The sequence below is a fragment of the Meles meles genome, chromosome 1 (genome assembly GCF_922984935.1).
Source record: "Meles meles chromosome 1, mMelMel3.1 paternal haplotype, whole genome shotgun sequence".
In the NCBI taxonomy this organism is placed as follows: Eukaryota; Metazoa; Chordata; class Mammalia; order Carnivora; family Mustelidae; genus Meles; species Meles meles.
The window spans coordinates 161,828,594-161,855,993 of NC_060066.1; the positions used below are offsets into that span (position 1 = coordinate 161,828,594).

A 27,400-nucleotide genomic window follows, 5' to 3' on the forward strand; every position below is an offset into this window, starting at 1 on the left:
GCCATGGCCATTCCCCGTCACATGAAGCACACTCAAACAGTAAGACGTACCACTGGTGGTCCCCGTACCACTGCCCGAGCCAGGTCCAGGGGATGAAACCACAGTCCTGTAGGTGGGTGGTGGTGGGGGAGGTGGGGTCGCTCTCTGTCCCAACCCAAAATCTTTGGGAGATGAGATTGTTTCTAAGTAATCATCTTTAATGAAGGTCTGCTCAGCGATTTTCTTCTGGACTTCTTCTAAATTGAGCGGCGACGGTACATTGCGAGGAGGACCAGAGGGTCCTGGGGGTCCTGGGGGTCCTGGAGGGCCCGGAGGGCCCGGAGCTGGGGAGTCAGATGGGTTGTCTGGTGCAGCTGGTGGGGACACCACCTTTTCCCTTGGAGTCAACTCTGGAGTAACACGTTCCGGGGACGTATCAGAAAAATGGACCCACTTTTCTTCAGCATTAACAGCAACAGACTTGGGGGATAACACGGGGCCAAAAATGCTGTCCAAGTCATTGATTGATGGTAGTTTTTCAATTTTGACCTCTGTGGCTGACTGGTCATTTCCTGTGGTTAAAGTAGTTGATTTTTAACTTTAATTGACTTGGTGAATATTATTCGTATGGGGCGGGGGCGGGAGGGGTGAGGCAAAGCATGGTAAACAGATTGCCCTGCAAGGTGTGAAAATAACCCGGATCAGAGCTGAAGGCGAGGAGAGCATTCCCTGCCTCCATAACGTGAGTATCACTTTTAGATTGTGGTTTTACCCTTTCTGCTGGGTGACCCCAGGTAGCTATTTTTACCACCTTTGGGCTCTGAGCGCTCTACCGCTCTCAAAGGCTGCTCACAAGAGTGCGAAGGGTGATCCCTTTGAAAAGGCTGCACTTGGAAAAATGTTCACAGAGTTCAGGCTCTGGAACTGCAATTACAAAAGGGAGGTCCCTTCAGAAAGTCTAGCCTATAAACAACACCATAGAAAAATAATTGACAGCCAAGAATCACCCTCATATTTGATAAAGGCTGTCTGTTCCAGCTTATTAAAATGTGTGCTGAAACTAAGAATATCTGTTATTTTAAAAAAATTATTGTGTCAAAATTAGCTGTACATCCTCTGCCTTAGAAACACCAGAAACACAATACAAAGGTCATTTAAAGAAATATCCCCACACGTATATTTACAAACACACACATACACATCCCACATTCAACACACACAGGTTATTGAGAAGACATTTACTACTTATAAGAACTGTTACCTGTATAGGTATTTAATAGGGAGGAACACTGTCAAAACATCTTTATCATTTCTTTTCCCATCAAGTCTAAGCTGTGAACATTGTAGGTATAACTGTGATCTACATCTATCTGGAGTCATGAAACAGAAAAGTCTCGGTTTTGCTACAAGATCAACATCAGCTCTTCTCTTTAATTCTTATCAGTGATAAGAGACAAAAATTCAAAACTATCTTCTACACTTGGCAGGAAATGCTTGAAAGCAACTGCAACGTGAAGTAGTACCCTTTTTACCCACTGAGGTTATCGAAATTAGAAGCTGTTCCCTGAGTGATTGCAAAGCATGAGCTGAAGCATCTTTACCTTTAAATAACTCATGGGTTCTAAGAACTGGCTTGGTACTTCCATATCTCACGATAGAAAAGAATTAACCTTCAGGGCTCCAAGGCTACAGATAAATGGGGTAGCAGGTTGCATGCCCCACACTATTTATAATTTTGTCACTGCTAGATTTATTTATACCTAATGTATTTATGGGAATACAAGGAACCAAAATGATTTGAGCTTTCAAACACCTTTACCTGTGACTCTCTGGATGACTCTTCGCTGGGTTTTAATTAATATAAATTTCAAAAATGACTATGCCTTGCACTTGGTCTTGTAGATAAATACCTACCCTACAGCTATCAAACTCACCAGGCTGCAAAAATAGCAAAGGACAAAGCAGCAATAGCATTCCAAAGGGGATAAGGAACCATATTCGAAGGGCCCAGACACATCACATAGCAATTACTGCTTTTGACTTCCTGGGCCAGGAGGACAAGGTAGATTATAAATTGCATGAGTATGTAATATTGATTTTAATAGAAGGTAAAGAGATGCCTTAGAAAAGGTCTGTGGCAATTCTTTGCCATATTTCATTATCCTTACACTAGCTCTTTGCCACAGGATAATAATGATTCCTGGGGGAAAAACAATTCCCCACCTCCCAAGCTTACCCATAGGCTGTACATCCTGGGAACCATTCTATGTCTTTGTAGCTTAGGCAGTTTTAATTCTAGAAAAACTGATTGGCTCTTGGGAAAAATATGAATTGTGCCTTGAGATTTTTAATTTGTAAATCATTCACAAGAGATCCAACAAAGTGAAATGCCAATTGGACGAAGACTTGGGATATTGAGATTTTCTTTTTCTTTCATCTCACAAGTAAATGTGGCCTTCATTCAACAAAATGATACAGAGGAAAAATGAGTTGAGAAAGAGAACCTTTTTGTGAAACCTGAGAGTGATACTTTAAAATAAGTCTGCATAGTAAATTGTCATGGAAGGAAAGCCCAGTGCAAACATTTTCATCCTGGAGTCTCTACAGCTCCTGACACGTCCAAGGCAGGTTGAAGTCCAGGGCCATTGCTGATTGCTGTTATCCTCCCAGCACCAAACAAACTGAAACTTACCAGGTGCAATTGTGAGCGGGGAGCCTGTTCGGGGTGGGGTGGCTGGTACATTTTTGGGAGGCAGTGGTGGAGGTGCTGCAAAGACATGAGAATCCAAGCATCAATGATCACTCTCTCCGTAAGTTACAAATATTCTGTAGGTAAGCAGGATTTGGGTTTTCATTCATATCCCTGCTACTGGAAATGTTATAACCATTACTGGTCTAATTGTTTCTTAGTTCAGGGCTAAGAAATGGAAGCAAGACCCATTCAGATTCTTCCTCCCCACCCCCCGGGGGTCAGTTTATCCTATTTAATTTTTATTTTTTATTTTATCCTATTTTTTTAATTTTTAATTTTTTAAATTTCTTTTCAGTGTACCAGAATTCTTTGTTCATGCACCACACCCAGTGCTCCATGCAATATGTGCCCTCCCTAATACCCACCACCAGGCTCCTCCAACTTCCCACCCCCCACCCCTTTGAAACCCTCAGATTGTTTTTCAGAGTCCACAGTCTCTCATGGCTCGTTTCCCCCTCCAATTTCCCTCAACTCCCTTCTCCTCTCCATCTCCCCATGCCCTCTGTGTTATTCCTTATCCTCCACAAATAAGTGAAACCATATGATGATTGACTCTCTCTGCTTGACTTATTTCACTCAGCATAATCTCTTCCAGTCCCGTCCATGTTGATACAAAAGTTGGGTATTCATCCTTTCTGATGGAGGCATAAAACAGATTCTTCCAGTTTATGATGAAAAGAATCTGTCAAAAGGATGTCAGATGATAACAATACTAATGTCATCATTTTATTCGTTCATCCCTTTATTTGACAAACTTCAAGCACCAGCAAAGTTTCATATTGTATTAGAAACTGGGGCATGGGGTTGAACAAAAGAAACCTCTGTAGGTCAAGGAATTTATGATTGAATGGATGAATACCATGTTTACAGATGATCACAATCCAAGGTATGGTGAAGGGAATGAGAATGTCTTGGTGGAGGCTTGGGTGAGGGTTTTTGTTTTTGTTTTTGTTTTTTTTTTTTTTTTTTTTTTACTTAACATATAAGGTATTATTTGTTTCAGGGGTACAGGTCTGTGATTCATCAGTCTTACACAATTCACAGCACTCACCATATTGGGTGAAGGGGTTTTAATATGTCAGGATAATATTGCCTAGATTGAGTCTGGAAAGATGTCTCAAAGTTATACAGCTTAACTTTTAGTATATTTTTGAAAGTCTGAAGCAGTATCATTGGGAGCAAGAAAGAATGCACAGATTCCCTTGGTAAAAATGATGGTGAACCAAACCCCTCAAGATAGAAAAAGTACTGTCTTATGGCTCCAGTCCAGAGACTTAGCCTTCTGAACTGAACTTGTCATTTTGTAGGCAAAGTTAGGGATTCCTGGGGCGCGTGGGTGGCTCAGTGGGTTAAAGCCTCTGCCTTCAGCTCAGGTCATGATCCCAGGGTCTTGGGATCTGAGCCCCACATCGGGCTCTTTGCTCAGCGGGGAGTGTGCTTCCTCCTCTCTCTCTCTGCCTGCCTCTCTGACTACTTGTGATCTGTCTGTTGAATAAATAAAAATCTTAAAAAAAAAAAGTTAGAGATTCCTGTTTGAACAGGTACATTTTTTTCTTACTCTCTCTTTAAATGCATGCTTTTCTGCCACTGGCTACATTTGGTAGATTCAAAGAGTTCACACTGATCTCATAAACTAGACTCAAGTTCATCTCTGAATCTTGAATGTTGTCCAGCTTCCATGACCTAACAGCAGAGCGTGTCAGCTGGGCCCTGGCTGGAGAGAGCATGGCAGTACCCTTTGCCTGCCTGCATTGAGAAGAGCTCCGTCCTGTCACTCCACCCCCACCCGACTTCATTTAATTTTAGAGACCATCCTGTCTTTCTACACGACAGGCGTGACTGACAGCATCATCCTAAAGCACAGAAATACGTGGTTCCTAATCTTAGGTTAGGAGCTTCTGAAACTACACCTCAATGGATCATGTTTTTCGTTGGAAGTTAAGAATCCATAAGGGGCTCTGTTTTTGACTAAGCTTCTCCCCGAAAATTGAGGTCATAATCAACAAAAACATAAAACACAGTAAGACCCTAACAATTTAAAATAGCAAACTTATGCTGCAAGCACGAAATGAGCAAAAGTATACAATACACATCGATTATACAACAGCTGTACTAAGTGTAACAACACCTCATAAAAATCGGAAAACTCAAAAATGCCAATAATGGCTCTTAAAATCAATATCTCATCTAGGTAAACATTTCATTTATGGACTTTCCTGGCATCTAGGGCAGGTTTTCCAGGAATAAGCGGGATGGCTCAGGTCTCTAAAGAAAGCTTTTCAAGGAAGTTAGAACGTTTTCACTGTATTTATTTCCCAGTGGCAGAAACATTCAAAATCACAGCGCTGGGGTTCAAATTCTTTCCAAGCATATCTTTAAAAGTTCGTATGTTTAAAATAGCTATTGGTGATGCTATTTTTCCTATCCTGTTTTATGAGAGAAATATCTTTGCAAAGACCCGATCACATGGTTTTATAGCAGTATCTCCAGCAAACAACCTCTCGGGCCTTTGATCAGGAATCCCCTTGGTTAATTCCAGTGATTATTTTTTGGCCCCATAAAGCAGAAACGTGGGCATGCTGAACTGGAAAAGTATTAATTGGTGTGGATGTGAGCTTCACAAAATGAAAATACTCTCTGGATCCCACCATCCCTCCAAACTCCTTTCTCTGAGACCGAGTCTTCCTCCCACAGGCAAATTTTAAGGAGTGCTTTTTCAAGCACCTATGCTATGGGAGTCCACTGAAATGAGAACTCAAGAAATCCATCAAACAGATGGCTTGACCAGAGGAGCAATCCATTCAAGGCCAAATAGCCCAACCTGCTACAGGTGAAGGGCCATCAGCATCTTCAGGAGGAAGTGAGGAGTGTCCTGGAATGGCAGTGCTCATGACCCCTGGTTCGAGACAAGTTTGTTCTGACCTCCTGTCTCAGCTTCCCACCAAATAGCATCATTTCTCTTGCTCTCCAATTATCCCTCTTTCATCTCAGTGTGTCCTTTCTGTCCCATGCATCCTCCTTGTCCTGTAGGACTCTCAGAGGCCATCTGATTTGTTCATGTCTATGTTGTGTGATTGGCTGGTACCTGGAGTACTGTAAGTTTCTTTACCTTCCTTGCTTCTCCCTCTTATATATGCACCTTGAATGAATGAAGGAAGGAATGTGTCCATGGGATGTCGGAAGGCACAATGATTCAAAGTTAATAATTTTACTTTAATATATTATTCTATATTATTCTTGCCTTGACAAACTGCCCTAGGCCCCTTTAACTCTGAAGCCTATTAGAATCACATCTTTTTTTAATATTATATAATACAAACGTTGCTTACGTACTTTCTACAAGTTGCCTAATTTCACCATGCAGACAGACAGTAAAATGAGTCACTTATTTTTCCAGACAGAGCAGACACATTACTTACTTCCAGTGGGAAAAGGCCTTGTTAACTTTGGTGACTCGATGCTTGGATTAATTGGTTGGCCTGAACCCCATATCTCAGGCTGATCTAAAAGAACTGGAAACATAAAGAGAAAATTTCCCAGGGTGAGATTAAAAAAAAAAAAAAAGTTCCTGGATTTTAAAACAAAAAATTTCAATTTAAAGTTGAGCTTCGTGAAATTATCTCCCACTTGCCTCAATCCTAGCAAAGTAATTTAGAAGTGGGCTGCTTGCTCCTTGTGCTTTTCAAGCGAAGAATGCAAATGGCAGTGGAGTGTGTGTGTGTGTGTGTGTGTGTGTGCTTTCAAAATACAGCATCTGTATTTTCTTCCTGGTTGGTCACTTAAGGACTTTCTGAATGGCAGAACATGGACTGGCGCTATTTCTGGCATCCATTTGAAGGTCCAGGCATCAATCCCACGGACGGTCATTTCAACTTGGTTTATTTAAAGTTTGGTGTGAATATACTTCAAAAATGAAAATTCCTGGGTTCTGTAGAGTGGTTTGTATCTTTAAAGGATCATATAGGGTCTCTAAGAAAGCCTTTTCCATAATCATAAAGAGAAATGAACTTATTCTAAAATGTTCGGTAAATATCTTAAGAGAACCAGAAAAATAAACAAGGGCTTTGACACCCAAAGTAAAATCAGAGACATTAAGGCCTATGGGGCCTAATGACATTGAACTTAATTTGTTTCTATTTCTTCTGTCTCCTTGTTTTGATTTTTTAAATTGCTATGGTAACCATGTAAACAACCAGGTCTTCTCTGCACGTATCCTGTGCCAGGATCTATGTAGGCACTGCTTGTAATTCATTATGTGCTAAATCACAGGCTGGGAAGTTAGCGGGATGTGGATTTGAATCCAGTCTCTACAGCTAGACTGTAGGGCCTTGGGCCAGTTGTTGCACCTCTAAGCTTCCCTTCCTTTAGGGTAGGGATAATAAGAGCAATTGGAAAGTTACTAAAAAGGATCACAGGAGATAATACATATAAATACAATGTATACAAACTCCATGTAATACACTTATCCCAAGGCCAGTAGCTATTATTAGATATTCTAATCCGCACACCACCCCCCGGTGGTGGTTGATATTTGTACCATTTTCAGCAGAGGAAGCAAAGATTAAAGTGATTAAATAATGTGCCCAAGATCTACCTTGTGAGGTAGAGGAGCCAGGATCTGATCCTGGGCATGCACACTTGACTCCAAAATACGTATTTCCTCCCCAGGCCTTTTATTTTTATTTTTTTAATCCCCACCCCCAGGACTTTTAAATTAGTGATGTGAGAATCAATAAAAAGAAGTGAGAGCGAGTGGATCTGAAAGGTGAGTGTGGATATTGAAAGAGCTAGTGTGCTTGGTGCAAATGTTGGAACTTTATAGAACTTTGGGAGATGAGACCACCTCAAGACAAAGCAAGCCAGGCCCAGAGATAAATTCAGGTGTGTATCTCCTCTCCATCACAAACCCAAAGATGGTCTTAGTTCTGTTTTGTTTTAACATGAAAGCAAATATTATCCGAAGATGTGATTTGATCATGGAGTTGATGTGGGATACCACCTTGATTTTTTTAAGAACTGTTTTCCATTTTGTAAATCCAGTTTCCATATAGTCATGGATTCCTTTAATAGGTAGATTCAGAGGCAACAAATCAAATCCCATCTTTAGTCACGACACAAGTTAGTCATTAAAAAACAAAACTGATCATAGTTGAGTTAATAAGACAACCGATAGCCTCATTGCAAGGCCACTTCGACTTAGGGATTCTAAGTTGTAGACATTCAAATCCCTGTAGGAGTAATTTAGGGATGTTCCTGATACGTTTTCCTAACTAAGTTATTGAAAAACGTTTTGATGTGGTTGACTGCTAGCTCTCTTCCAGTATCCATTCTCCATTTTTCTCTGTTAAAAAGTTCTGTCTGGCCATATGGCACTGAATTCTCTCTGACTGGCTCTGGTCAAAGTGATGTATGTCTCTTCCAGAGCTTGCTCTCACAGGAGTTGGCAGTGAGTATACTGGTCTTCCCTTTCCCCCCACCGGCTCCCAACTTTATTCTGACTGGGAGATGATGAGAGCTGGATCAGCTCCTTTGGACCCAGAGACAAAGGCCACATGTTAAGAATAGCAGACCCATCCTACCAGTCCTATATTGTTTAACTGAGATTGTTGACATGAAACACAAATAAAATTCTATATTGTTTAAGTCCCCGTACTTTGGAGTCTTTTTGCTGCTGTAGCTTAGTCTACTCATTATGCTTTCAAATCCTGTTGCCTTTAACAGTTAAATTTGATTTCTTTGTCCAATGGTATAAAAAATAACATTTATAATACATAGCCATAGTGTTTTCAGATCAAATGATATTACCACACACAGCCACTAGAGATACATGTACTGGACATAAATACACTTCAGGAATAAATTAGATCCCTTTATAAAAAGCTTCATTTATGTCAGCAAGATATACATTATTTATAGCCATCCCAAAAACATGGTTAATTTTAAAAAGTTAAATATTTAATTCTAGGAGTAAATATTTAGTAGGTAAACCCAGTAATAATGGCCGAATTGATTTTTTTTTCCCCACAACATTACTGGTAAGTTGCTCAACGATTCAAGGTCATTCTTGGGTCTTGAGCCTGCAGACAAGTCTGCTGTGAGCAACCCAACTGACACCTCCACTGACAAGGTGGAGAACAGAGTAAATGTGGTCAGGGAGGTCAGGTCACGGGTCACGGTGACAGCGACTCTGCCAGGGAGTGTGAAGGTCTGGATCTACCATGATGACCGTCTGGCTCACAGAGCACTTACTCCCTGACTTATTCCCAGTAATCTCTATCCATTTGCAGTAATTTATACTGACCACTTTTGAGAAGTGAACTTGTGAGCTACCTGATATTTCCGGAAGTAAAATTTCACATCCTAAAATACTGGAAGTTTGCAAATGATACTCTTGTTCCAACAACACGCCCTAGATCAGAACTTTCCTTTCCTATGAGGATCTGATGGTACATGGCTCAAAACATATACCTTTATTCTAGGCAAATTATACTTTAATAAAAAAAATCTATAGAGATACACATTTTTTTTTTTTTTTACCTTCCGTCTTCTGTTCATCAAAAGCTGATTCTAATGGTGGACCAAAGAGGGGAGCAAGGGCCACTGTGTCATCTGTAGACTTTTTGCTAAATCACGTAGATTAAAACAAAACAGAGAAAGGGAATATTAATGCTAAAAAGATATACAAGCTTCAAATATTTTTCATGGTAAGGCAGATAGTACAGATATGTACTTGTGTACATATGCAGGCATGTATGCAGGCCCCCATGGGGCTAGAAAGTATACATAAGAATGGCAAATGTATTATGGACCAAGAGAATCACTAGGAGATAAGATCCCTGGTTCTCAATGGGAGACTAAAGAGATGGTCTAGTAGAAATGAGTTGAAAAAGAAAAACTCTTTCAAATCATCACGATTCTCTATACCTAGAAGAGATAATACTAGAGACAACAGTTTGTTGCAAAGCACCTTGGTCTCTTCAGATCTCAAAAACCACTTATATTTGTCCTTATCACATCTCTGTATTGAAGTTAATGCCCTTGGTGATTAGTGAAAGTCAGGTATAGGGAGGTTAAATGACAAGCCACCCAAGAAGTTTGTGTTTGAATCAGAAACTAGGTCTACTTGTTTCTAATTTCCATCCTGTCTCCCCAACCAACATACACAATAGACTAGCTGTAATCCCCTAATACCTTAAACACAGGCTATTCCAGAAAAAGAAGAACATTGAGAAATCAAGGGGAAAGGAGGGAATAAGTTAAAATCTTACCATTCCTCCTAATCATTACTTAAACTGATTATCAACAAAAGGCTGCTTAATCTTCACTTCTTCCCAGACCTGATCCCCCTCATTGATCCAGATGAGTTGTGTGTGTGTGTGTGTGTGTGTGTGTGTGTGTAGTAGGAGTTAAGAGGCTGAAGAAGGAGTGGTGCTGGAGAGGGAGACAAAATGAAAAGGATCCAACTTTCAAATAGAAATAGTAGTCTTTCTGGAAAACAATACCCATTTGTACAATATTAACCCAAAGAACACACAGTGCAAAATACAATGCTTTGCCAAAGACAAAAAAACAAAAAAGAAGATTCTTTTGGTGTATGACAGGTGCAACGTATCATGAAATTGAAACCAACTGAACAGATTATTCTTCATAGGGCAATACAGTCATGTACCGCAAACACCAAAAGACCTCTTCATACAGACTCCAACCTTCCCATCAATGAGGGACCTGCACATGTCTGATAGTCACTCTAGGTGATTACACAGTACTTCCCCCTATGGATCTCCCTCTGGCTGCACTTGTGAGAAATGGTAACATACCTGAACCATGCTATGGACTTACATATGAGCAGAGCCTTTATTAACAGAAGTTGAATATTCAGCCTAAAGGAGATTTGCTGAATTATTAACAAGGAATGCATGCATGATGCCTTCCAGGAAACACAAGTAATGCCTTCCATGCTCACCTTATAAGCTCTGGCGTTGGTGTGGAACGCCTGGGTCTCGCCACTTCTTCACCTGATGTACAGGACAAAGAAAGCTTTTAGGCATACTATTACTATTTCTTTCTTCTATGTCTTATGAGCTATGTTTGAAAACATTTAGAGATTTAAGTTCCATCAATAACCAACTCAATATGAAAATTTTGCAAAACAAACCCTCTACCCAGGCAATGTAACAGCCACATATCAAACATATGTAGTACCATTTTATCTGGCATTTGGAAATCCTAATTAACCAAGGAATTACCATGATAAGCTGTCAAACAGAAGAGCTGGATATTGCAGAGTTTACCCGAGTAGCCTACCATTCTTCGAATGTCTGCCGCCTCGAGCAGTTCCGCTTTCCAATTACCATAAGAGAATACTAAGCCAGGCCATATGTACATAGTACAGGAATCCAGCATTCTTTGCCTGTTCTTTTCTTGAAATGCCAAGAAAATGTTATATGAATTTAGAATTTGCTAGAATGTGCTATATGCAGCAGAGGAAAATCATGCCCTACATAAATTATAACCTGTATCATATCACTTTGGTTGACTATAGTTTTTATATCCGATAACATTAGGAATGGATTAGTTGCCTCTATCTTCAGACCCTTCTGCCCTTCTCTCCCCACCCCCTCAACAAATACACACTTGATTAAATTCATTTCTAAAGGCAAATGATACAGCAAGAATTGACAAATATAGGAAGAAGATAGCAATGTTTTTCCAGAAACATATTCATTTTCAGAATTTAAATATTAATCTCTCAGAACCCACGAGGCTCCTTTATCATTACAAGATTTCTTTGCTGTAAAAGTAAAGCATTCATGAGCCTTAAAAATCAAGCCCAAGAGTGTATAATGCAAATATATATACATATGCTCCAAGATCCAAGGAACTATTTCTCCTTTTAGATTTTACTCTATTTCTGGTAGCTAGGATATACTTACTGGATAAGTTCCTTTTAATTGCACCCTAGAATTAGAAATAGACACTATAAGGCTTAAGACCACATATATGTTATGTACAATATGTATATTTCTGTCATTGCAATTCAACTGAACTCAGAAATGCAGATGGGGAATAATGAAATCTTTCTCAGAATTGCATTCAAGTTGGAAACTGTAGACACACACATATAAATCAGTTTTTCATTTTACTCAAGGATTATAGACATAAAGGGAGTGTAAATCATAAGTCTCCTGAACCAGAAAAACCCCTTACCTGGGTAGATTTGGCAAATTAAGCAAACATTGAATAGTCTATTTAAAAAAACACAAACTTTAAGTCCATCAGAGCAATAAACCCAAGATTAATATATGTTTGATGTTTGAAAATAATAGAATGTATTAGGAGTATTTTCTGCTTTTATCAGGGTAGGGGCAGTCCATGAATTGTTAGTAAAATAGTCATTATTTTACTAATGTAATTTGTAAAGATCTACTCAAAATGTTAAAGGGAAGGAAAACTTGTGGAGGCATGGCCCCTGGATATTCTGCTGTAATCAGGGGCCAGGGAATTCCATTCTCTCCAGCTGCCCTCCCCACCCCAAGTTTTTCCACCTGCCTGCCACAGGGCCCACCTCTCTGCCACCTGGAAGTCATTCCTTTAGATCAAGGCATTGTGATACTGTAGGAATACAAACAGCCCTGGCAGGAATTATTTGAGAAGGTCATGCTTTGCTCTTATAATACCCTAGCAGAAATTTATTTCCATCACAGAAAGATTAGATAAAAAATCTGATTCAAAACTGCTCTGAAATCTTCTAAGCATGGGATGCTGGCAGAAAAGGAGAGCCCTAGACAAAGAGCATCATGGGGTAGGACATGGCTGGAGAGGGCTTGCCTTAGGAGAATGGTGGGGGCTGGTGCTGGGGGTGGGAAAGGGCAAGTATTGGAAAGAATTCCCGAGGGCGTGCCCAGGGCTCGGTGGCTGGTCACAGGTAGGTTCTCTTCTCTCACTTGATAACATTAACAACACAGGACCAGACATAGAGTCTCTGTAACAGAACTGGAAGAAACTTCTTATCTTCTTTCCTAGGACTTAATAGAATTTTCTGTCTCATTTTGAGCTCATTTAACAATAGAGGGGCCGTTTCAATCTGAGCAAGAATTCACTAGATGTTTTCTAGTGAATGGCTCAATTTTTCAAACTATTTTCCGCTTGTCTTGCCTAATAACACGATCTGCGTATCTGTGCCATTATAGAGAATTATTCCATTATTAGAAAAGATTTTTTAAATATTTACTTTATTTACTTTAACAAATAAACATTTTAAATTCATAAGTTTAAGTTAACATGTTTATTTAAATTAATAAGCATTTAAATTAAATATAGTCATTTAAATCGGCTACAGTCATTAGTATGGGAGTTTGGATACAGGTTGGCTTTTAGAAGATAAGGCTCTATAGACAAAAATAAGAGATCAAATCATCTAAATGAATTATAATGTTTTTCTTGGTTTCAGAGCCTCAGATGGTCAGATTTTATTATGGGTGTGTAATAAAGATACTGGGGCTTCTACTCCCAAGTAGCCAGCCACAAGGTCGTCAATGAGGAAATCAGATTCATCTAGAATTATGAGACCTGAAATCCAAGAGACAGGGGACCCCAGAAGCAGTATCGAAGATCTTCCGGCTCCCTATCTTACCCTTTTTATTAAAAATGTAAAGCGTATGAAACCAAAGAAGGTACAAGGCTTCTTTTGTACTCAGTGGTTCCAGGTGTATTCATGCATTCAGTAGCTGTTCATTGTGGAGAGGATCTAAGCAAGAAGGCCGAGTAATATACTTATTAAATACTCCTCATAAAGAAACAATCACCAGTTAAGTGCAAGCAAGGTATGGCAAGAGAACTCTGTTGTTGAGACATTAGGAAGAATAAGATAATATCACTTTAGAAAGGAACAGATAATGGGAATGATTGGCAGCAAGTCAACGGCAACAGACAAGAACATCGCCATGGTCCGCTGGGTCACGCACGCAGCTCTCTGGCGGCCTGGAGCGGCAGCGTGGCAAGTCTAGAATAAGGTTAAGGTTCTGTCTACCACACAAACCACAGTTAGGAAAAAGCCCATTGAATTAAAAAGTCCTCTCTTTTCCAAAGGACCACATTTTCCTCTTTTCAGTGATTGTGCTTACATGTATGTTGTGAATAAATTACCTTCATTTTGAATTAATTTCCTCTTTTTCCTTAAAAAAAAAAAAAAGAAGAAGAAGAACTTGCCATAATCTGAAATGTTGCCTATATGCTGGGGAGGAATCATTCACACCCAAACAGCAGTCCCTGGGCGTGTTGCCTTTGATCATTGGCTACATGGTGGAAACAGAGAACCACCGGCTTTATCAGCTGAGGCAGACTAGTGGCCTCACATGATTATTCAAATTGGCATATGCCCATGGAGGTCATTTCCAAGGGCATTGTTTTCAGTTCCATTTCCCTGTCACAGAGGGGGTCATTTCAAACATAGCAAAGACCTTTCTCTTTTTGTTGCTTTAAATTCATCAAACTCTTCACCCTGGGAAAAATGACCAAGATTTCACTTGGAGCAATGCAAACTCATAGTGATTCGACTTCGGTGGTGAAATAATATATTTATGTGACAGCAAGGAGTACTGACCTGAAAACATCTCTCTTCCTCCCAAGATGGAAATTATGATTATATATTATTATGTAATATCTGTATATCAGTATACTAACCAAGATAAATTGTGGTCCAGGAACTTATTTTAAATTCGGGCTTAAAACAATGTGGCTTAAAAATTGTTTCCTTACTTTCCTTATAAGTTTTCTTAGTCTTTAGTATCATTTTGCTGTAAACTTCTACGTGCTTTCTGGCCAGTCTTCAGATCTTGCATACACACACATACACCCACCCCCCCACACACACTCATTTTTCAAATTTCGCAAGAGGGGTGGGGTGTCTTTGTATTAATTTAGTTTATTATGGAAAAGTGTTCTGATAATTCTAAAATACGCTCTTGATACTTATAGGACCAGAGGCTTCCAGCCAGTAAACATAACTCATCTGCTTCATTCATACTGAGTTATCATGAATTTAATGAGAAGCCAAACCTGGCCACCTTGCCCTGGCAACAATTTTCTCTATACACGTTTAAGGTAAAAATGTGGAGAGTTCTTACCGGACTGCGCCTCTGTGATCAGCAAAAAGGAAGAGAGAACAGATACCTAGTCAGAGAATGATGGATCAGTCAACAGGCTTTGGGTAATAGAGGACTTCATAAACAGCCAACCGAACATACACTCCAAGTAACTAGGCCAAAGGAAAACAGGCAGTCATCGTGCCTGTGGCTTATTAAGCCATAAGGAGGTTTGGAGAACCTTAAAAGAAGCTCTCTGTGGTATAATATAGCTTTGCTATTGGGGTGTACCATTTCAGTGATGGGTATGCAAGAACGAGAAAGGAACATCCAAGAAAACTTCACTGACAACTTTTCACGTTTTGTCATAAGGAGTTTCTCTCCAGATTATTTGCAGAGGAGGTTTTAGAGACTAGGTATGACAGAGAAAAGTACATTTCCACACACGATGGGGGGGTTGGCAAATGCCACAGATGTAATTCATTTCCCACATGATTTGGACTAATTGGAGCCTCCCCAAATCAGAGAGCAGGGGTAGAAAGACCTTGTCTCTGCCTGGCTCTTCTCTTTGGTGTACTACGGAACGAATGTTGATGAGGACTTTTTTTTGGTAACTATCTGTTCTTGGCCTGGTGATTTGGGCAGCCTCTACCAAAGGGTAGGGCTGTGATGGGAAAGCCAAGGAGCCGCTTACAAGGACAGATGGCAATAACGCAAGCTGCCCAGCATCAGTAGAACATGGTGGAGCAGGCGAAGTCTGGAATAACACAAGGAGCAGACATAGGACTTTTCTCTTTCACTTCTCACACCTGGATTATGGCTGCTATCGGACCCCAACAACCTCTGGTTACTCTCCCTCCCTCTTCGGAATTTTTCTGCAGTAACAATAGTAGCTATTTTGTGAGTGGGGAAAGAGACGTTGCTTTGAGCTTTGCTTTCAAAATATGGGCGACCCCATGAAGATACTAAAGGCTACCTGGGACCCAGTATTGCCCAAATCCCCAAACCCAGGCCAGGAACACAAACATGTAAGTATCTAGAAGGTTGCTCAAATGAAAAGGACTGTTGTACTCTAGGACCAGACAGGAAACAAGCCTCTGGTGTTTTATACCTGGGAGGCCTCCATGCATATCAGGTCCAATGGTCTATTGATAAAGAGGGGGAATTGAGTCTCTAAGATCCACAGCTAGTTATGGGTTGAACCAGAGACAGTTCAGATCTCTCGTCTCATTCTTACATTATATTGTTGGAGGGCTCCGAAAGCAGAGAACCATGGATGGTTACTTCCTGTTTTGAATGTTTTGTAACAGATCTCATTATTTTAGACATATTTACTCTTGTCAATTTTGTTTCTAATATTTTAGAGTTTCTCATTTGCCTGATTTTCCAGGTTCTACTCTATATTGTTTCCACCTTTCTTACACATTTGTCGGTATCTGTGGATGTAATTTATATAAAATCAGAGAAAAAAACATTTTGAATATATATTTCTGGGCTTAAGTTCTTTTACTAAATCATGCTGTATTTTGAGAGGAATTGTATTTTACATGAAAATTTAGACTTTATAATTCTTTTAATGACCAGACTAAAATTCTTCTCTAAGAAGAAAATGTGGGAATTTATGATTTTAGCTTCAATCTCACAACAAAAAATTCACTTTTAAAAGTAACATAAACTACAGCAAAGAGAGGATTAAAGGTGACACAAATTTCCCTAAGATGAAATTATGAAAAGTAATGCAAAATAAAATGCACATCACACCCATACGGAGGTAGAACCTTATATTCAAAGAAACTTTCTTAAGATTATAGAGAAACTTTTTAAAATAAATTAAGTCATATTAACTTACACAAATTAAGCCATATTTTAGTCTCCAATGAGTTAAAAACCTATATTTTCATTTTTAAAAAATTTTCATAAATGTATTTTCTCTTCCTTATGGTTTTCCATTTGTTTATTTACTTATTAACATAAAATGTATTATTTGCTTCAGGGGCACAGGTCTGTGAATGAAACATCCGTCTTACACAATTCACAGCACTCACCATAGTGTCAACAGTTCCTGTTTGTATTTTTTTTCTAGTGAAAGACAACATCATAAGATAGCATTTGGCGTGCTGGAGGGAGGTGATGGGAGGAGGGGGTAAATGAGTGATGGGCATTGAGGAGGGCACCTACTGGGATGAAACTGAGTGTTAGATGTACGTGTTGAATCACTAAATTCCACTCCTGAAATCAATACTAGACTATATGTTAACTAACTTGAGTTAAAAAAAAAAAAAAAGGCATTTTGTAAACTCCACTTGGAAAATGCCTTTATCTGGGAAAAGCTGTTCAAATTCATGCAGTTACAAGCATGAATACAGAAGGACCAGCTAGAAGCTGTGGAGAGGGCAGACCCAGGAAGCCTCAAAGCCCATAATTAAGAGCTATTTGAAACCCTCAAAAGAAAAAGAATTCTGCACATCAGCCTGAAGGGCTCCGTATATGTTATTTATCACCATTAAGGTGCATAAAACACCTATAGGCTCTGCTGAAAAACAATTTTGACAGCAAAATCTATGATCTGGAGAGGAGGGCCTTTGCCTGTTTTTTATTTTACTCACTCTCCTCTCATTTTCCAAGAACTTTGAAGCCTTTAGTGTTTTATCTTTGTTCTACCAATATATAGAATTTGCTTCACAGGTGGAAGGAAAGTCATTTGTATCCATTCTTGGTATATTCTGGTTTAGATTTTTTTTTCTTTCTTTCTTTCTTTTTTTTTTTTTTAAGAGAGAGAGAGAAAACGTGAGAGAGCTTGTGGTGCAGGTCTGGGGAGGGGAAGAGGGAAGGGAGAGAGAGACTCTCAAGCAGGCTCTATGTCCATCATGGAGCTGCCGGTGGGCTCAATCTCACAATCCTGAGATCAAATTTTGGGACCTGAGCCCAAATCAAGCGTCAGAGCCTTCACTGACTGAGCTACCCAGGCAAACCCTGGTCTCTTTTTTTGTTTTTGTTTTTGTTTTTTTTTCAAACCCTGGTCTTGATGTATTCTGTAAGCCAAACACTATATGTTGAGGGGCAAACTCAGATGAGTCCAGGGCAAGGAGAGGGGTGCCACTGGTAAGAGCATGTCTTCACAAAGCTCTGGGGAATTCACCACGACTCAGGTGCTCCCATGCCTTCCTGGCAAAAATTTGGGCCTAGTGCTGCCAGATCTTCAAAGTTGTTGAGAGAGAAGAAGCACATCCTGATTTTTTTTTTTTTTTAATTTCAAACATTCTGGTTTTTAAATGGGGCTAAAGTTGTTTTTAACTGCGCAAGCAAACAAAACACTTACTCCGTTGTTCAGAATCTGCAGGTGGCCAGTCTGTCTCTGATTGCAGGGATCTGTGTCACATATAATAAGCTCTCAGTAAATTTTATCTACTGTTCTTATTACTTCAACTGATTACTCAAACAGGGACTCTGCAATCGGTCTGTTCCCTTTCTGAACAAATCTCCTGTGTTTCTATTTAAATATTAATTGCTCAATTCCTAGATTTCTCTTAATCCTCGGATACATTCCGGAAAAGGTTTTGGCAACATTTATTATTCCCCCATTTCTATTTTGATGTTCAAATAAGAGATAATTCTTACTTTGTATCTTGAGGTTATTTTCCAAAATGGGTGTATATTAATCATTTATAATTTGGTCACTAGAATGAAGATCTTGGGTTAGAGCATATTGTATTTCTAGAACGTATATAATTTGCAAATATGCCTCCCTAAAATAATATTTCAGTCTATGTCCTCATAGTTTCCGCAGTGTCCTTATTCCACACCAGCTTTGCTTTGTTATTTTTTGCACAAAAGGATTAATTTTAAGTCAGCCTACTAGAATACCTTAGTCTTAGCCAATGAGGGTAAGTGTTTTAAGATATTTATAAAAAGAAGTAACCAAACACAATCTGTCTTGCTCATCAAAATCACTAAGTCAGCCTCAGGTTTTGAAGTTTTACAAGATGCTAAATTCAGTGCTATGGGGAACAGGAGGAAAATGCGTGAAAAGTTACCAAGCACCAAACAAATATTTTTATATAGGCTAGTCATAGCAAATTCAGTGATTCATGTTAGAGAATTTTCTAGGAAAGAATTAGAATATGTGATCATTATGCATATTATTGTGATTCCAGCCCATCTTCTTACTTGCTTTTTAATGCTGATGGGGAAGGCCAGCTATCAGGCAAGCCCTTATCCCCTACCCCCATCCCCTGTAGGTGCTTATCTATATTTAAATTCATTCCTGTATCCATTACAAGTCAGACTACAGTGAATACCTATCATGTCCAATGGAACCTAGTTGAGAGGATCTTCTGAAACACCATTTGGGAAGAGAAAACAAAGACCTCGCTACTAACCAAGATAATCACTAAGACTCAACCAGACTGAGCAATCAACAAGAGGGACATTTCCAAAGGAAAATGAGGGCAGGGAGTAACAGGAGGACTTGTCCTTAAAAACACACAACTCAAAATGACAAGGATTACTTGCAGTTAAAATTGAGGTAAGGACAACAGGAGAAAACCAATGAGGAAGAGAGCTTTTTTTGATGTGCCACAGGTTAACTTCAGGCCACTCAACTGAGTCAATTTTTGAAGTGAACTATCCAAATCTGGATAGTTCAGAGAAAGATTCAGAGTCAAGAATAAGGCATTTGGAAAAATATAAAGAAAGGCACACCAACCAAATTGTATGTCACGTAGCACGTGATACAATAGAGACGCTCAATTACTCAGAAGTGGCCATTCAGTTTAAGTAGCAGCTGTAGTAGTAGTAGTAGTAGTAGTAGTAGTAATAATAATAATAATAATATGTTTATTTTTAGAAACCAAAAGACTTGGGGTTTGTATTTTGATGTGTTTTAGTATTTTGATCCCATTTTTGTTCTTCTGTGTCTTCCACTTCTCTTCCCTCCTATCACACAGACTTGCCGCGGGTGGGGTAGCCTGCAGGTGGTACAGAGACTGCCAGGCTGGGGGCAATGCACAGGATGACATGTTAGAGCCCTTACCGCACCATCCACTTAGCTGAGTTAAGGGCAACCAACCACCAACCATTTTTCGGTGCTTGTTAACGTGGAAACACAGATTTCCATGATTTTCGGTGGAGAGGTTACCCGTGATAGCAGAGTATGGGCATGCTGGGAACATTTTCCCAATATACCAGGTAACTGAGAAGAGAACATTGAATTTTTTTTCCCAGTAGATCTGTTTCATCATTGTTAGAAAAAAAAAATGTAGGTACATCATAGCAGATTTGTGCCACCACTAAAAATCACCCACTGGTACTAAAAAGGAGTGTGGAAGTGTTGTTTTGCACTTTATAAAGATCCTCTTTCTCTGTCTCTCTGACAACTCCGGAAGTGGATATTTTTCTGAATAGCTGAAAAATAAAAGAAGGAAGACTTCTAGGCCAGCTTCACAAGCCTTCATTCACGGATGCTATCATGTTGGGCATTAAGCCAGAAATTAACTTAAAAGGTTTGCCTAGCTCATGATATGTATATGTAGCTTGACCAATCCAAGGGGAAGCTGCAATAGATGAAACTTCATACTGAAAATACTTAATCATATGCCTGTGATGGAGGCAGAGGTGAATTTTCCCAAAATTACACCGCGGCTCTTCATAACAGACTTGTAAAATCACTTAGCAACCAACTTCCTTTTTTCCCCATGGGGCATAATTAGACCTTGTCCTGGTTCACGAAGGTTTGTTTTTAAAATTCAAAATCTTGTTTAGGTGTTAAACACAGTCAGTCATTATGTAGATGATGAAAATGAATAGAAGTCACGTTTGGCCAAAATGTGGAAAGGACTTATTTCTTACCGGACTTTTCCTCTATAAAGCGTAGGCATGAGGAAGAAAAAGAGAAAATGAGAGAGGTGAAATGTATTTTCAGAGAAACAGATAAGGCTCAGAATAACCCTCCTCAAAGCAGCTCTCAAGGCACTGCTCTTCTAATGGCTTTCTCTGGGCGTCTGACATAGTCATTCCCAGGTCACAGACTTTAGCTTGAAGGGTGGCAGAACACGCACCCCAAAATCTGCTACTTCGCTATATTGATGATTTTTGAACTGCAAGCATTTGAAAACAGTAAATGCAAGGAGACTCTTTCTCTGATCAACCCTAATATGCCTAGAGATATATTGAGAATTGTCATAAATCCCCTTCCCAGGAGTGGTATTGATCAGGGAGCCCTGAGTCTTAGCGCAGGAGAGGAGATCGGAAGTCAATACTTCACTGGAACAAACCTGATCACACAATATTCTTCCCACCTATTTTTCCCAAAGATCACTGCTCTCCCTTCAGAGGCCTATGTCCCCTCCCTTTCCCTTCATAGCGGTATTTAATTCAAGACTCGAAAGCCACCTCTTTAAGTTACTTTATTTTTCTGGGGTCTCCCACGTGTACATGAAATGTACATGCTACTACACTTCTGAGTGTTTTTCTCTAACCTGTCTTTTCATTAGAGCCCCAGCTGAACACCCAGGTGGGTAGAGATCACGTTGTGCCTCCCCTACAAGTTCAAGCTATAGAAGACATTGGTGTGGCCTCCCTTGGAGACACTCTAAGCTCTCTTTTGAATGCTTGGCTTCTAGCAAATAGATTTGTGCCTTGAAAATAGAAAATTTTGCTTTGTAATATTGAAAGGATTTGGAAGATGCCATTATTGCAATGCAGCTGAGCATGTCATGAACCTAAAACACGAGACTTTCCAGTAGCTCCAACTTTGTCAGGGAACCCAGTACCTGTCATCTCCTCTCAGGATACCCTGGCTACAGTCACCAATTCTTTCATCCCACTCCCCATAAACAATAGCAAATTATTGTCCCGGTGAGTGGTCCCTGGCCCCCTCGGAAAGCTCTTTTCTTTCTTTCTTTCTTTTTTTTTTTTTTAATTTTATTTATTTGACAGACAGAGATCACAAGTAGGCAGAGAAGCAGGCAGAGAGAGGAAGAAGCAGGCTCCCTGCTGAGCAGAGAGCCCGATGCCGGGCTCGATCCACGACCCTGGGATCATGACCTGAGCCAAAGGCAGAGGCTTTAAACCACTGAGCCACCCAGGTGCCCCAAGCTCTTTTATTTCTTGAGCAAATGTCATGGTGAGGGCATTATCCCTGGTTGAAAGCTGTGCTCCATGAGCCTTCTGTGCACACTTCCTAGCTGATGGTCCCATTTCCACTTTCACCCCCTAAATTCATCCTCTGCACTACCTGCAGAATGATTTTTCAAAATAGTGAAGTGAATATATTACTGCACCCTTCAGGAGCCTCCCAATTATTCAGAAAATAGAACACACGCTCCATTCTACGTCATTTGTGCCTTCACGACGGGCTCTAACTTACCCTCACCCTTTATCTCCCACCCTCCCACCTCCCACCTGTAGGAAGCCCACACTTAACCGCAGAGGCTCCTGGCCATCTGGAATATTCAGTCCCCTCACTCACTTCCCTGCCTTCTGCTCAGGCTGCCTCTGTAGCCCTCAGTCACAAGTTTACTAATTCTTCGAGGCCAGGACCGTTTCTTCCATGAGGCCTTCCCCAAGCTTCCCCATCCACAATGGGTTGTTCCCTTTTCTTGTTTGATCACAGCATATTCCTTTTCTTCACAATAACCATGTATTATTGAAGATCTTTCTGTTTGCCTGGAGTTTATTAACCTCGGGGAGAACAAAGGTCCACATTGCTAGCATATTCTTTGCAGTTCTTATTTTGTCCTGTGTCATTTTGGTATCTCCACTTCATTATTGCCCACAGTAATGGTCACGAATGGACTCTCTCTGGTCCTAAACATAGTGCTAGGGACACAGGAAGCATTCAAAGCAGGTTTAGGAATTCCCTTTTGGAGGGCCATTAAAACACTATAAAATGTTTGAAGCATCATGTCTTTTAAAATACAGAAAGATGAATTGCACTCTGAAATAAAGCTGAATTGTATATGCCTCAAGGGACGTGGCCCCAGTTGTAATGTTCCTTCACCAGCTCCTCTAAATGTTTCACTTAGCTCCCACTTAACTGTTGATCTCTCTGCCATTAGTGACCCCAGGGGTGAATATATGTCACAAAGGTTCCCAGGAACTAGCACAGCTTTGCATAAACAGTATATAGAGCTATGTGATCTGATCTCCAGTGTAGAATGTTCTCTTATAGCAAAGACCTAATGCTTCAGGGTCAAGATAGGGCTGACTCTCAGCTCCAGACCCTTGGTAAGTAACACAGAGAAATGAAAATTATTAACCCCCATGTTTGCAACCTACAGATAAAAAGAAATTCCTGGGTTAAAATCAAATAGCTTTAATGGAGTTGTCCCTGGAAAGAGAAGAAGGAGCTTTTCTATATTTAAATTAGTTTAACCACTTATTTTCTGGATGCCTTCGAGCAACCTGTCCTGTGCCTTAATTCAATAATTTCTAAGGCAGGGATATAGATTTGTTGTAGGAATGCTCTGAGGATTAAACCTTGTGGATGATATTGACAGCTAATGTTCACTGAGAACTGCTACTGATTTACCTTTTGCAGTTGGTGTCCTTTTACCACTGAGCAAAAGGAGGTTCAGATGAATTCCAAGACCACACAGTTACAAAGGAGCAGGGCTGGGACTGGTTCCCAGCTTATCTGCCTCCCCAGAGCCTAGCTGGGGCGGGTCCAAGGAACAGACCAAGTTCCCTAAACAGATTAACCCACTTTCAGAGCCTTATCAGCATTGGGATCTAGAAACAACACAGCTGAAAACTTACAGATCACAGAACCTGGAAAATAACCTTGGATCTTTCCAAAGGAAAGAGTTACATAGATCATGTCTGTCTATCATAGCAGGTCTCAAGGGATGAACTTTTCAGAATGTGAGTTTGTGTTTCTAGGCATGGTTTCAGATGTTGGAATTAAACTCTGATTAGAAGGTAAATTTCTTAGCCTTTTCTTAGAATTAGAATCAGAAGAATAAACATGAACATACAAATGATAAGGTTCTTTTCTCCTCCCCACATCTTCTCATTCCAGGCTTCATGGTGATTAAAACTTTTTTTTAAAGATTTTATTTACTTATTTGAGAGAGAGAAAGAGCATGAGTAGAGGGAAGAGACCAAGGGAGAGGGAGAAGCAGGCTCCCCGTGGAGCAGGGAGTCTGAAGTGGAGCCCAATCTCAGGACCCTGGGATCATGACCTGAGCCAAATGCAGATGCCCAACCAACTAAGCCACCCAGGTACCCCATGCTTCATGGTGATTAAACCAATATATTGTTTTGCTTTCATTGTTAGCAGCTGCCCACACCTAGGCTATGGAGTCTTGGCTTAAGGATTTCTTCAGAACGTTAAACAAATAAATAAAGAAAAAAACCCTATAACACAATTCTCCTTTGGGGAAAACAAAGATATTTCTTGATTTAAAATGAATTCATAGCATCAGAGTTGATTTTTAACTGTAGAAAAGATACTAAGAAAATTGGAAAAGAGATATATACCCTCAGGTACACTTGTACGTAGAAACAGAATGAGTGAATTTTTGGACTAGACAAAACATATACCTAAAATATAATCCAGTGAATCATCTCCAGTGCAGGGATTTTCCTGTGCTAAAGCCTGAGAAAGTATCATTCTTTAATTTGCAAGCCTTGTTGAAACGTAGCTTGTCCTTATCCTAAATCACTTTCTTTTGCCAGCAGTCATTCAAGTTAGGTCTTGAAACCTACATTTCAGCATAAGGGGCTCAAACCCAGCAACATTTACAGTAGAATTTAAAACCCAGAGCCAAAGCTAACAGAGGTGAATGAAGAAAGTATACACCAGAATTTAGTGATCCTTCTCCAGAGGTTTTGTGCTCTAAATTCATCCCCGCACTCTTAACAAGGAACCAGCTGCCATGGAAATTTTTGGCTTCAAGCTTCATAAGAATGAAACCAAGACACAAAAAAACCAAGTCTAACCTATAAACTTCTGAGAAGTCTGCAACTGTTTAACCTTACATATAAGATGGCTATATTTTGGATCTTTATATTTAATGAATGAGATTTTATTATAAATATAACCACTTCTTACCAGTTGTGTCTGACAAAAGAAGCAAAAGGATAATTTATTCATTTATTAAACCATTAGCAGATATTTACTGGGTGCCTAATAAAAACCAGACACTACTCTAGACAGATGGGTGAACAAAACAATAGGAACAATAAACAAAAACACTCCGATGAGCTTATTCTGGGGATCAGAGGAAGAAGATAGACAATAAATAATAAACATAACAAATGAAGCAAAGTATTTGGTATTTTAGAAGATGATAAATGCAATTTTTAAAGGCAGAGCAAATAGAGGTTTGAGAATGCCAAAGTAGAGAGTTCCATGATTTTTAATAAGGTGGTCAGGGTAAGCTACTGAGATCACGACTTGAACAAGCAGCTGAGGTGGAGAGGAGGATGTCACATTGCAGCTTTCTGGGGGAAGCCGGCACAGCCAAGGAGCCAGGGAAGAGTGGAATGAGAAGGGAAAGTGGTGGGTGTTAGCCTGAAGGTTGAGGGTGTCCACACCATGACGGTCTTGAAGGCCACTGCAAAGACCCTGGCTTTACTCTCTTCCAATGCCGCTTACTGCTCTCACTTCTCAGGAGTTCCCCAGGGTGGGGGTTTAGTCAGGGCTAGTTGCTGAGAAGAGGCATAGATGACATAGAGGAAGCAGTCTCAGAGAATGCCTGCTTGTGACATAAACCGCCATTTTCATTACTCTTTGGAAGCTGACTTTGATTTCCCAAATATCAAGTTAAAACAGAAGACAGAGATGGACTTCAAATAGGTTAGGAAGTGGAAAGGGAGTCTGTACTGAGCAAAACAGAGTGAGGCCACCATTCCATCTTTCCTTCGTGTCTGTTGGTCTCTTTAGGACAAGTGGTTCATACAGGCTCACCAACCCTGTACCCGTGCTGCGCTTGTAGCCAAGTCAAATGATGTCTCAGGCCCATGGACAGTTAGTAGCTGTGTTTTAGACAGAAAGAAATCTCACTTCATTCTCTTCATTCTGAAATTTCCCCCAGTCTCCAAAGAGACATTTTCTGACATAAAGAATGTGAGTGATTCACACACTAAGGTTGTTTTTTTTTTTCCAAAACAATTAAAAAGTACATCCATTGCTGTAGATTATTTCTAGCCCTAAAAAAAAAATTCTCCTTCAAAGGACAAAGGGATAGATACTTTTTTCCTTTTACTGTTATACTTATTTTTGTACTATTATTCATACACTTATAGAAACTTCTTAGTACGAAAATAAATATATTATTAAAAAGATAATACAGTGTGTACCACTAAGTGACTAAAACACGAGGCCTTAGGAGAACAGATATCTCACTAGATATGTGGGATCAGGGAATAGAATTATGACAAAGTGCTAGCACTCCCAGAAAAGAAGGGCACATTAATAAACTTTAAAAAAAAGAACTTGCAAGCTGGAAGAAAGTTATTGTTCATATTATTCATCCATCTAATAATGCAGAAAAGCAGGTGAATCGAAGTGGGAAGGATCAAAGAAATGGAGAGCCATAAATCTGCCCTTTTTCTACAATTCTGTGAGGGATGTAAGTTGTATTTTTGTGACAGTGAAACACCAAGTTCCATGTAATTTCTCACAGTGAAGAGCATCTACCCATCCAATCAATCTACAAGTATTTTCTAAGTTCCTGCTCCAGGTCATTCAATGTTGTAAGTTCTTGAGGGAAGGCCCCCTTCCCTCAAGGGGGGCTTGAACCTGTAGCATCTGGGGGCAGGATCACTTATCCTAAATCCAACATTTACTGAATTGTTCACAAATTATGCTTCTGCTAAACTTATTTTCCAAATTGATTGCTTCATTATAGAGCCCATTCTACCCTGATTATGGCCATTGGCTAATAAAAATAGTTTTAAATTCTAAATTCTACACCAGTAGGACTAACACAACCAAGGCAGAATAACTTAACGATATAAAAATTGGCCTTTTTGATTATGATTTGCATTATAATTAAAAGCATGTAATTAAAAGAGAAGCATGTTATTCAAGAATTTCCTGCCTCCGGTCGAGGACATCTTCACATTTTTTATGTGTCAAAATTGTGTGTATACTGTCTCAGTTAGATTTTAAGCTGGTAACAAAATGAGGCTTTTAGGCCTCTAATCCTGGTAGTTGGGTTTCTGTCCCACCTGTCCCCCATTGGGTCATATTGTCTGAGATAGTAGAACAAGATGGAAGAATCTGAAGTTATGCAAGGAAATTTTGATTCTTACACCTCACAGAGTGGAACAAAAGACCGTGTGCTCAGAGGGCCCAACTAGCAGTAACTGCAGAAATAATGACAAAGGCGATCCAGATTGAATTCATTTTCTGCTCATTTTCAAGAAGATCAAAACATACAGCGCAGAGATGTCTTCTGACCAGCACAGGATGGGCAGGAAAGGTATGGAAAAAATGGTATTTTTATTTTAAAGGTCAGGAAATAGAAGCAACAGAGAATTCACTAGGAAAAATATAATTGGTAATGAAGGAAAGAACAAACACATCTCAGATATGAAGCTAATTCTTCTGCAGACAGTCATGGCTTATCAGAATGCA

General features: G+C 39.8%; 1 protein-coding gene across 19 annotated transcripts in view; it reads right to left on the reverse strand.

Moving 5' to 3' along the window:
* The window catches only part of SGIP1 (SH3GL interacting endocytic adaptor 1), a 217,763-nt gene that overhangs the window by 71,290 nt on the left and 119,073 nt on the right, over window positions 1-27,400 (reverse strand). For 10 of the 19 annotated variants that reach the window (XM_046003690.1, XM_046003802.1, XM_046003689.1 and 7 more), the window contains 8 exons: window positions 20,662-20,673; window positions 14,857-14,868; window positions 11,665-11,689; window positions 10,695-10,746; window positions 9,269-9,354; window positions 6,151-6,243; window positions 2,672-2,746; window positions 51-551 (listed from right to left, as the gene is read on the reverse strand). In XM_046003690.1, coding sequence (XP_045859646.1) covers window positions 51-551; window positions 2,672-2,746; window positions 6,151-6,243; window positions 9,269-9,354; window positions 10,695-10,746; window positions 11,665-11,689; window positions 14,857-14,868; window positions 20,662-20,673 — 856 coding nt within the window. The remainder of the gene's footprint in view (window positions 1-50; window positions 552-2,671; window positions 2,747-6,150; window positions 6,244-9,268; window positions 9,355-10,694; window positions 10,747-11,664; window positions 11,690-14,856; window positions 14,869-20,661; window positions 20,674-27,400) is intronic. The other 9 variants (XM_046003769.1, XM_046003762.1, XM_046003746.1 and 6 more) reach the window with 3 other exon arrangements.